This window comes from Carassius gibelio, chromosome A4, assembly GCF_023724105.1.
Source record: "Carassius gibelio isolate Cgi1373 ecotype wild population from Czech Republic chromosome A4, carGib1.2-hapl.c, whole genome shotgun sequence".
NCBI lineage: Eukaryota > Metazoa > Chordata > Actinopteri > Cypriniformes > Cyprinidae > Carassius > Carassius gibelio.
The window spans coordinates 29,322,217-29,334,310 of NC_068374.1; the positions used below are offsets into that span (position 1 = coordinate 29,322,217).

Consider the following 12,094-nt stretch of genomic DNA (forward strand, 5'->3'; position numbering starts at 1 on the left):
CGTAGTTCTAACATGGATTACACTGATCTTTGACTACCATTTATATATTTATAGCATCTTGCTGTAAAACAAAGTTTCAGTAAGTGAGTAGTCATCAGTGATTGTGTCTGCTGTGTTCAGGTTCAGGTTTTGATGCTGAATATAAGCTGCAGTGTTTCTGTATCAATCTGCTTTAAGTTTAGTGTGATTTATCTCCACACTGACTTCTGACTGTCACGACTCTGTCTTCAGTGAAGTGTCTCTCACTCTGGAGGAGGAGTCCCGCTCATCAGCGCTCACATTTTATTGATATAAATGGAGAAAATAAAAATGCTGCTTTCTGATTTGTCCCTGATTGTGTTTGATGATTTCCTCTGTGGTGTCTAATAAGGTAACAGTGAGTGTCATTGGCAGCTGTGAGTCTCTCTCTCTCTCTCTTTAGGGGGCTGACAGGAGCCAGTTTCTTCAGTGTGTTTGAGGGAGCAGAGGAGAAACTTGTGCTGACAGTCAAACAGACGGTGAGACGAGGAGAAAATGATGGAGAGGTGTCTGACACTCGTTTTACTCTTCACTATAATCACTCTAGCCACAGCTGGTGAGTACAAAATAGACAGTTTATGAGGTGAAATTATACGTTTAAATTAGCAGTTTATCTATAATGGCCTTATACCACTAGAAACTAAACAGATCCCTGTGTAATATCTACAAATAGAGATTGTGAACAGACCACACATTATCTAATATGAATAAAATTTTATGATTTGTTTGACCTTTTACAGGCAGCCAAAATATTGTATTTTTTTATACATATGTTCTTGTCCAGCTTTATTTTTCCAGCTTTGAATATTTGTAAATATTTGTGCGTACTGTGTGATTCCCACTTTGCAACTTTCTGCAGATGATTTCTAGACTGTTCTACTACTATGTCCAAATTTTCCAAACAGATTTCGAGAATGTGAGGTTGGTCAGTGATAACAGTCTCTGTGCTGGTAGAGTGGAGGTTTATTATGATGGTCAGTGGGGAACAGTGTGTGGTGATGACTGGGATATGACTGATGCTGCAGTGGTGTGTAGAGAGCTGGACTGTGGAGAGGCTTTAGAAGCTCTGGGTGGTGCTCGTTTTGGACCAGGATCAGGACCAATCTGGATGGATGATGTGGCCTGTAGTGGATCAGAGACTACACTGAAGAACTGTAGATCAAGAGAATGGGGTTCTCATAACTGTGGTCATCATGAAGATGCTGGAGTCAGATGCTCAGGTAAGCTGCTAATGTAGTCTATCATTGATCAGTTGTTCGTTCATAAACTTATTTTATTAAAAATATGAAAATAAATATTGATTAAAAAAGATTAAACATTATTATTAATTATTGATTTAATAAAGCAATGCTAAATAGCATGTTTTATTGTCTGAACAACTCAATTGGATCAATTTAAAAAAAAACATAAATTTAAAGATTGTGACTTGCTGGTTTTTTTTTTTTTTTTGTATGATAATTATAGTGACAGATGGTCTTCTGTGTATAATTAGAAACCTTAACCTACAGAAGGTCAAGACTTGTGGACGGGTCTCACCTGTGCTCCGGAAGAGTGGAGATTCTTCTTGTAGGTGGATGGGGTTCAGTGTGTGACACTGTCTTTGACCAGCAGGATGCAGAGGTTGTGTGTAGAGAGCTGGACTGTGGGGCTCCTGTACAGGTGCTGGGAGCAGCTGCTTTTGGCAAAGGAAACGCTCAGATGTGGACACAAGAGATTCAGTGCAGAGGAAATGAATCACACATTCGACACTGTCCATCATCAAACTTAAATAATACAAACTGCACCCATGAAAATGATGTCGGACTGATATGTTCTGGTAAAATGTTTTTAAAAAATCGAATTGTTAAATATACTAAAATTAAATGACCATATTAAGCAGTGCTAAGACCTGGAAAATTAGTCAGATTATCTCTGTTCTCTTACATAGAATCTATTTTATTAGTTTTCAGTAAGCTCTGTCTTCTTTGTCCAGGTTACACTGATCTCAGGCTGGTAAACGGTTCAGACTCTTGTTCTGGTCGAGTCGAACATCAGTACTTCAGTAAATGGGGCACAGTGTGTGATGCATGCTGGGATATGAGAGCTGCCAGTGTCCTCTGTAGACAGCTGAATTGTGGGATTGCTGTGTCTGTTGTGGGATCAGACTGGTTTGGAGAGGGAAGTATTGAAATCTGGGCTGATGTGTTTGATTGTGACGGGAATGAAACAAAACTCTCAGAATGTTCCATCTCTTCATGGAGTCGAGCTGAATGTTCTCATAGACGAGATGTTGGAGTCATCTGCTCTAGTGAGTCTATATTACTGTGAGATTTACTAATATTATGCTTCTGAGAGACTTAACCTTGTACAATATACAGTACTTGTTCCCTATACATGTACTTTTCAGACTTTAGATTAATGCTTGTGAGATTTAGGTTTTGAAATTAATTATGTAAAATGTAATAATTATATAAAGCACATGCTTATTATCCAAATGTTCCTCTGTGGTCTTTAACACATTTGCAGTATTTTTGTAAAATGTCAGATCTTTCACTCAGATTCCTCTCTGGTTCTTCATGACGGTCTGGTGCGGTTGTCTGGAGAGAGACAGTGTGAGGGGGAGGTGGAAGTTTTCATCCATCAGGTCTGGAGGAGAGTTCTGCTGGACTCCTGGAGTCTCTCTGAATCCTCTGTGGTCTGCAGACAGCTGGGCTGTGGCTCTGTGCTGAGCTTCTCTGGCTCCTCTTCATCCAGTCCTGAACACAGTCATGAGTGTGTGACGGGCTTCCAGTGCTCTGGGAGTGAAGCTCATCTGGGGAACTGCAGCTCTCCACAAACTCTCAACTGCAGCTCCACACAACAGCTGTCAATCACCTGCATCGGTGAGAAGAACAACATCTGGACAGATTCTTCAGTTGTTCGTGATCAATAATGTGTTTTTCTGTCTCTGAATATCAGGTCGGGGGTCCATCAGGCTGGTGGGTTCTGGGGGAGACTGTGCAGGGAGGCTGGAGGTTTTTCACAATGGCTCATGGGGGACAGTGTGTGATGACTCCTGGGATATTAAAGATGCTCATGTGGTGTGCAGACAGCTGCAGTGTGGAGTGGCCCTCAGTAACCAGCAGGTACCAGCCTGGTTTGGTCCTGGTTCTGGACACATATGGCTGGATGAGGTGGAGTGTGAGGGGAATGAGACATCCCTGTGGAGCTGCTCTTCTCCAGGCTGGGGAAAACATGACTGTCAACACAAGGAGGATGTAGGAGTCGTGTGCTCAGGTAAACAGTACACTAGAGGAAATGCTCTCCATAAATGTTATTTTTTTCCCTAAAAAAGGCTAATGCATTTTGCAAATGCTGATAACATATTATGTCAGTAACAAAGTAGTTCAGTAACTAATATTTTAGATGCTGGCAGCACAAATCAGCCTTGAATTAACCAGTTATTTTGGTGATAATTTAAAGTACTACCTGAATTGAAGTTGTTTTAATGCACACCCCTTTCCATCTAGAGTTTAAAGAGATCAGGTTAACTGAGGGCTGTGAAGGAAATGTGGAGGTTTTCTACAATGGATCCTGGGGTAATGTGTGTTACAACCAGATGGACAGAGACACAGCGAGTCTGATCTGTCAAGAGCTGAACTGTGGAAGATCTGGCAGTGAACCCAGTAATTCAGAGGGACTCAAGTCTCGTAACTGGCTTGATAAACTTAAGTGTCGTCCACATGATTCATATCTGTGGCATTGTCCATCTTCGGCCTGGGGACAGAGTGACTGTGGTGAAGATGAAGTGGCCAAAATCAGCTGCTCAGGTAAGATATTTACCTGACTTAAGATGGATTGAAATTGTTAAGCCTTGTTTGTTTAAATATCATTATTATTTTTTGTTCTATTCAATGTTAAATTAAATTTGAACATGTTATAATCTCAGAGGATCAGATTCTTGAGTCACCTCAGAGTTTTCTTACATGTTCTACCTCACCATCTCCATACAAGAGACAGTGTTCAAGTAAGTTTATTATGATTTTATTATTATTATCACTTTGTTGTAAATGTTGTGCTGAAGCTGGTCAGTGCTGATGTGTGTGTTTTAGATCATCTTCCTCTCAGACTGCTTGGAGGGGACGGCCGGTGCTCTGGGAGGCTGGAGGTGTATCATAACGCTGTGTGGGGCTCAGTCTGTGATGATCACTGGGACATCAGCGATGCTCAGGTGGTCTGCAGGCAGCTGGGTTGTGGAGCAGCACTGAGGGCTGATGGGAATTCAACCTTTGGTGCTGGTAAAGGTGTTGTGTGGATGAACAAAATCGAGTGCAGAGGGAATGAGATTCACCTGTGGGACTGTCCTCTCTCCCTGAATAACCACACTGACTGCTCCCGCAAGAAGCTTGTTACACTCAACTGTGCAGGTCACAACAAACACTGAGGAATTATGTTAATTTTTGATCATTTTATGTAAATAAATAAAAAAATTATAATTTTAGTACTAATAATAGTTGAGTATTTATTCTGTCATTAGCATGATTTAATGTGTTTGTTTTGACAGACTTGCCAGATGTGCCAGTGTCCACTACTCTTGCCCCAACATCATCAGCTTCTCCTCCAGTTTCTCCTCCGGTGCGCTCAACATCAGTCGCTCCTTCACAAACTCCTCCACCAGTGTCTCCCCCGGTGCTTGTGATTGTTCTGGGAGTTGTGCTCTTACTGCTCTTAGTGCCACTGCTTATACTGATTCAGCAGAACAGAGTGATGAGGAGAGGTAGGAGAGATCCAGAGACTGTCATATTGTGTCTTATTCAGTGTGTGATCAGTCATGTGTTGTGAACTGACAGCAGGTTTGTTTGTCTACACTCACAGCTCTCTCTAAGAGGAGACACAGGACGATGTCTGAGACCGTTTATGAGGAGATTCAGCACAGACACAATCACTTCACTCAGAGGGGTGAGACATGAGCCATCAATCTCATTTAATACCATTAATAAGAGTCTGTCAGACAGTTGAGGTTCATCTATTATTAGTCCTGTTAAACCTCCTGCTTCAAACCACAGAATTCCTGACAGAAAACCACAGAGCTGCAGGTGCATGTTTATGTGTGTGTGTGTGTGTGTGAGAGAGAGAGAGATATAGAGAGACTGTATGTGAGAGAGACAGAGAGAGAGAGAGAGAGAGAGAGAGAGAGAGGGAGTGAGTGTGTGTGTGTGTGCCACTCAGCGTCTCTTCCTGTGTATATTTTTAGAGGGTCATAAGCAGGGATATGTTTGTACATGTACAGTAGATGCAGGTGTGTGTGTGTGTGTGTGTGTGTGTGTTTTCCTCTTCCTGTGTATATTTCTGGAAGGCAGTAAGAAATTGGTTCATATGTTTGCTAATAGGCCTAAAAAACATGGGATTTATTTATTGAATGCTTTAAATAATAAAGTTATTGTGTTAAGTAATAAAGTAATTTGTTATGTTGTCACTAACACAATATTTTATAATCGAAAGGAAACTGATTCAGTCTGTTTGTAATGATGAACATGTTTATGACTGTTCTGCTTTTCTTTGACAGAGAGTCTCATCTCTGAAGAACTGCATTCTGGGTATGAAGATGCTGATGAGCTTCTCTCAGGTTAGAGAGCTGAAGCACATAATCATTCCGCATTTCACTAAAAAGCTTTATAATGAGTAAATGTAACTAGTAATTCCATATTATATTTGATAAATGACTCAATACTATTCAAATCCTGCTGTTTACTTGTATATTGACAGTCTGCTTTCATTTTTAGCAAAGGAGTTCAATACTATATATTATGATGATGTCACCAATGGCAGTGGCCTAAAAGGTCAGTGACCTTTTAAATTGATCACGATTCATTACAGATGATGTATAATAAATTTTCTTATGATCTGCAGCAAGAACATTTTTGACTTTTGTATCCAAACATGTTGTGTGTTGATGCAGAAGAGATGGTGAAGGAAATCACACCGGGATACTATGATGATGTCATCACTGATGGACTGAAGCCAGATCGTGAGACAGGTGTCACTCCCTTATTCTACAGCAGCATATAATATACTTTTAAAGGTCCCGTTTTTCTTGCTTTTTTGAAGCTTTGATTGTGTTTACAGTGTGCAAAATAACATGTGTTCATGTTTTGCGTGTAAAAAAAACAGTATTTTTCACACAATTCACCTATCTGTATACCGCTGATTTCACTGTCATAAAAAAGGGCTGATGACTTCCTTGTTCTATGAAGTCCCTCCTTTAGAAATACGTTACGAGTTCTGATTGTGCCAGCAGTTCCTGTGTTGTGATTCGACACCAACTTAGCGCACGTTACCCTCCTGGAAGCGCGATTGGGCTAGTTTTGATAAGCAAGTGGGCAGGATTTGTTTTGAAAATCTGGCAATCCTGATCTGAACGCACGTGCTGGAGATGTACTTATAATCACAGGAGCGTTTTTACTAACGAGATGCATTCTATTTTTTTGCACAGCCCTAACATCTAGTTAACAAAGTTAAACAGCGTTGCCCTTTGTGTAATAAGTTACAGAAACTGTTAAACGCACCAACTTAAATAATAAAATATACTTACCAGTTGTGGTCAATAAACAACGCCTTCTCCAGACAAAGAGGGAACTACTCCATCTTTCAAGATTAATCTTTGTGTGAATCCGACATTTAACTGATTGAGATTGAGGAAGCTGTCCTCAGCAAAATGTGCTGCACATAGTTTTACATGTGGATTATAATTTTCGGGAACCGAGTTAAACATAAATTGTAACCATTGATCTCTAAGCACAGCGTCCCTGGGAAGCCCAAACAAAGGTGATTGGACTCAGAGACGAAAATAACAGCGTTTCGACGACATGGCGACAAACAAAAACGCAACTCTTCCTCTTCTCCGTCGGAGCGCCCCCTTTTTTGTGTATTCATGTGGGCGGAGATTAGTCAAAAAACAGTTTTAGTGATGTCATTCCTGCAGGATGTAGAGGGATGTAGTCCAAACGGGTAATTTTTTGTAGGCGAATTCTGTTAAATAAAATATCTCGCTTGGCATTGAACTTTGAGCTTTAGAATTTTACAGATATTATTTATACTCTAATAACAACATTTCACACTAACTAAAGTTTAAAACATGGGATTACGAAGAACGGGACCTTTAAATCAAAATATTACAGTATATTTAAGATAGATATTTCAAATTGGTTTCTGAATGTAATGAATTTGTGTCTGTGATGAATTTGTGATTTTGTAGAAGACAAACCTGAGAGCTATGATGATGTCATGACAGGCGGACACAACTCTGATATCAAAAAAGGTTTTTTACTTTATCAGTTTTTTATTTATTTATTAATATCACTCTACAATCAAGATCTTTATAGATAATATTTTAAATTACTGCCTTAATGGATTTTTGGTTTACACTTAAATTGACTCATATTTGCATGTGTAGTGAACACACCAGAGAATTATGATGATGTCATCATTAATAGACCGAGCTCTCAAGCTGTTACAGGTGAGATGCACAGAACTGTATTTTTTTTCACGTATTTGCATAAGTTTTGTGATGTGCTGGAGAAAGCTACTACATTAGTCGGTGTGAGGATATAATGACTTCCATTTTTCTGCGCTTAAACTTTTGGCATGATTTTTTTCTCCAAAAGACGGTCGAAAGCACTGCAATCCTATGCTTTGCAAACGAAAACAACAGTTTAAAGAACTGCAAAACGGATTGACTGCATAGAACCAATCTATATGTGTAAAAAAAACTGTTGCAAATGTCTAAATTACCTGTTGTGCATGTGAAGCAAAAAGTTACCGAGATAATCCGATATGTAAAGCTCTGCGCTTACAATTTTGGTACGAGCAAGTCTGAGGGGGAGGGAGGGTCTACCTTCTGCTAGTAGCCAATCAAATGAGCCTTTTGCTGACTCTTAATTTACTCTTATCTGATTGGTTCACATTATATGCCAAGCCCAAGACAATGAATTAATTGTCAATTAATTTAGTTCAAAATAGTTCTTCATTCAGGAAAGGAATACTTTTAACGTAGACATACAGTAAAAAAATAAAATAATAATAATAAAATAATAATAATAATAACAACTTAATTAAAACATGACATTTTATAAGTTGCGTACCAAAAGGCTGTGTGTTCTTACTGAATTTTGGAGCTGTGTAGTTTCCTTTATAATTTATAAACAATATAATCAATCCTAAATGTAAAGGGAAGCCAATGTAAATATTATTTTGAGGACATGAACATGTGGCGTTCAGAAAATCAACAGATATCAACTTTTGAGATTACAGTTAAAAAAAAACAAAGGAAAATATGAGAAATATCACTCTCACTGCTATAGTGTATTTACTTCATTCTGAGTGTTAGAATATATTATAGCAGCAGACAAAAAGTCAAATGAATGTGCTGTGAAATGATCTCTACATGAAAGAAATTAGTTTTTTAGCTGAAATGTAGCTGTGAATAAACAAATACAATTTTTGTCTGGAATAAAGTGAGGAGGAGCTTCCTCGTGGCGACAGGCGACACAAGGACAAGACTCGTATGCTACTCTTTATAATAAGAGCTTTGCTGCCATCTGCTGGACACATGTACAAATGTCTTTGATATGATGGCAAATTAATATCTTTAGTATTTACCCATATGCTGTTTTCCTACTCCCTCAGGACCCTTAAAGCATTAATTAAAATAAATAAAACAACAACAATAATATAATTATATATATATATATATATATATATATATATATATATATATATATATATATATATAATTTTTTTTAATTGTACAAATATTCTCTCATATGTAATTTATTCATCAGCTGAAAGTGTCTGATTATAGTGGATATACTGAGCTATACTTAGTAGCATTGCTGGTCATGTGATCTCAACTTGGCTGCCACCAGGCACATTTAACCAGCTTATTTTTCAACACAGAAGTCGTTTTCTGTGAATGTGTGAGACTTCTGGTTCATTAGCTGCTAGATCAATAATGAGAAAAATAACAATGTGCAGTAAACTGTAAAATTTTATGCACTACAAACCAGTGTGTTCATAATTAATATTATACATTAAATACATTAATAAAAGGTAAGACACACCAGTTTGCAATATCAAGCAGCAAAACTAGCTGTTTTGTATAGCTAAAAATAGCTATAAAATTTACAAAAGGACAAACTCTTACAGGAAAAATAAAAGGTGGATACACTGGAGAACAAAAGGGACCAATGAATTCCCTTTTGAAAGCTACAGTCGATGCTGCGCTGCTCTGCGAATTGAGAAATGTCTTAATCGTGACCAGCTGTGAATAATGTGTATAACACGTCGAATGAATTGACCCGGAGGTAATATAGCCTTGGTTGATGACGTCATCGGAGCATCCCCACAACATGGGGCTATAAGTAGATAAGCAACAGGGCCATCAACAGGTCTTTTGTCTTCAGATCATTCTGTGCATGTGTGCGTCAGGAAAATTCTTTCGTCTGCTACAGATTTTCGTTAGGATGAAACAACGAAACGGTAAGTGTTCCTCTAGCTTATGGATCTGCGTGACGAGCGACCGACAGGTCCGTCCCTTTGGCTTGTTGCATCACCTGATCCACGCATCTCTTCTCGTGATCTTGAAGCGCGCTCCGGTGCTTCTTCAGTTCACGAGGGGGATGATATACCTCTTGGGCTTACCAAGCTGCAGTTCAGGCTGGTAGTATTACAGGCATACCAGGCTGACCTGTTGAGGGACTTGAGTGTGGGCAGTAGAAACAATCTCTGGGGAAAAATGTTGTACACCGCATTACACAATGCCCGTCTCTTCTCTGTGCCCTCAGGAGATCGTTCAGCCAACCCTGCCGGTGTTCCAGGGTGCAGCGATCTCTGGCAAGCGCTTCTCTCAGTTACTGCCCAGAAACTTAGTGGTGCTAAGAGGCTTGTTACCTCTATGGAGGTCTCTAGAGCAGCTAGTGCGGTCATCCCCTGCCGGTCCGCCGCTTCAGGGCACCGAGCTAGTGGCTCTAGGCGCAGCGTAGTGATCTCCAGTGAGCGTTTCTCTCAATTACCGACCTGAAACGTAGCGGTGCTAAGAGTCTCGCTACCTCTACAGAGTTCTCTAGAACAGCTAGTACGGTCATCCCCTGCCAGTCCGCTGCTCCAGGGCGCTGAGCTAGTGGCTCTAGGCACACGAGGAAGCGTTCGCTGAGCTTCGCGCACCACAGAACTGTCTCCCCATGTGACCAAGCAAACGGCCCATGCCATCGGCTGTTCTATGTCAGATTGGGTCAACACGGAGAGGCATCTGTGGCTTAATTTGATGGGCATTGAAGAAGCATTCATCAGTTCCTTTCTCGCCGCACTCAAGGGGAGGGGCCATCGGCACCACATACCCTGCCGGTGATTCAGGGTGCAGCGATCTATGACGAGCGCTTCTCTCGCCGGAAACGTAGCAGTGCTAAGAGGCTCGCTACCTCTACGGAGGCCTCTAGAGCAGCTAGTACGGTCGTCCCCTGCCGGTACACCACTTCAGGGCACCGAGCTAGTGGCTCTAGGTGCACGAAGAAGTATTCGTCCCTTCCCGTTACCCTCACAAAACCCCTCCATCCCCACCATCTCTCGTGCTCTGGGGGGCAGTGGTTTCCAGCAAAATGTTCCAATGTTTCAGTGGTCCAGAGTGAGTCGGGCTATTATATACTTCCTGGTTCCCAAAAAAAGGGTGGGGGAGTGCATCCAATCTTAGATCTTCGAGGCTTAAACCATACAGTCAAAGCACTCAAGTTTAAGATGTTAACCATTAAGACGGTCGTGTCGCGAATCCGACATCACGATTGGTTCATCATGATTGATCTGAAGGACGCATATTTTCACATAGAACTAGCCTTATAACCCCGCTTGACACAAAATGCATGGATGCAGTGCTGGCTCCATTATGACTCCAGAGCTTTCGCATTTTTAATTACAACAAAGATTGTTTGGTACTAGCACAATCGCAAGAGATGGCGCTACAACACAGAGACATCGTGTTAGCTCATCTAGTTTCTTTAGGGTTGAGACTCAACACCAGGAAAATGTTCTTTATCCGGCCCAGAGAACAACTTATGTCGGGATCATTTGTGATTCGATCACAATGCCGCGAGCTGATGGAAGTATTTCTGGCTCTGAAATATTTTCTCCATCAATTGAGGGGCTGTCATGTCCTAGTACGGGTAGACAACACAGCGGCAGTCTCTTATATAAATCACCAGAGAGGTCTGCGCTCACGCAATCTGAATAGCGAGGCAGATTTTTCTTTGGGTTCAGGACAAGTTCCTGTCAATCAGAGCTGTTTACTTTCTATGTAGGAGCAGATTTACTGTCCAGACAGACACTACCAACGGGGGAATGGAGACTCTACCCGTAAGTAGTTTAACAGATTTTGAAAAATTTTACAAAACGGTGGTGGACCTCTTCGCCTCCCAACAGACAGTGCAATGTCCCCTCTACTTCTCTCTGGGTCACCCAGCCCCTCTGGTTCTGGATGCGATGGCGCACACAAGGCCCAAAATGCGCCTGTATGAGATTCCTCCAGTTTCTCTGCTCCCGGGAGTTCTAGCCAGAGTTTGCCAACAAGGGTCTTGCCTCTTGCTGATAGCACCACGTTGGCCGAACAGAGTGTGGTTCTAGGAGATAATATCTCTCCTCGACGGCTCGCCATGGGCAATTCTTCTGTCTCAGGCAGAGGGCACAATATTCCATCCCAGGCCCGACCTGTGGAATCTTCATGCTTGGCCCCTGATGGGTACCAATTGAGAAACACAGGGCTTTCGCGGGAAGTTATTGAGACCATTCTAAGTACTAGGGCTTCCTCCACTAGATGTGTTGTACACAATGTAGATCCAGTCAACTGCCAGATTGCTTCAGTTCTGGACTTCATGCAAGAGAAGTTATCAATAGGCACATGCCCTGCCACTCTTAAGGTTTATGTGGCCGCTCTTTCGGCTTGCCACGCCTTGGTTGACGGGGTGCCACTCGGGAGACATACTCTGCTCTCTCACTTCCTTCGTGGGGCCAGGTGACTGAGGCCTACAGCAAAAACTTCTTGGGACTTAGCTATAGTTCTCGAGGGTCTGGTTGA

The 12,094-nt window shown here is 41.3% G+C and overlaps 1 protein-coding gene and 2 long non-coding RNA genes across 3 annotated transcripts in view; all 3 read left to right on the forward strand.

The window, feature by feature from the left end:
* The first annotated feature begins 513 nt into the window (after positions 1 to 513).
* The window catches only part of LOC127971088 (scavenger receptor cysteine-rich type 1 protein M130-like), a 91,165-nt gene continuing 79,584 nt past the window's right edge, over positions 514 to 12,094 (forward strand). Inside the window, exons 1-6 of the mRNA XM_052573868.1 lie at positions 514 to 574; positions 924 to 1,238; positions 1,511 to 1,834; positions 1,991 to 2,305; positions 2,556 to 2,879; positions 2,956 to 3,273. Of these exons, the coding sequence (XP_052429828.1) occupies positions 514 to 574; positions 924 to 1,238; positions 1,511 to 1,834; positions 1,991 to 2,305; positions 2,556 to 2,879; positions 2,956 to 3,273 (1,657 nt within the window). The remainder of the gene's footprint in view (positions 575 to 923; positions 1,239 to 1,510; positions 1,835 to 1,990; positions 2,306 to 2,555; positions 2,880 to 2,955; positions 3,274 to 12,094) is intronic.
* LOC127976477 (uncharacterized) lies at positions 4,621 to 5,602 on the forward strand. Its single transcript, XR_008157812.1, has 3 exons — positions 4,621 to 4,753; positions 4,852 to 4,935; positions 5,543 to 5,602. It is a non-coding gene; the product is annotated as an uncharacterized LOC127976477 (long non-coding RNA).
* LOC127976488 (uncharacterized) lies at positions 5,949 to 7,452 on the forward strand. Its single transcript, XR_008157819.1, has 3 exons — positions 5,949 to 6,013; positions 7,232 to 7,294; positions 7,430 to 7,452. It is a non-coding gene; the product is annotated as an uncharacterized LOC127976488 (long non-coding RNA).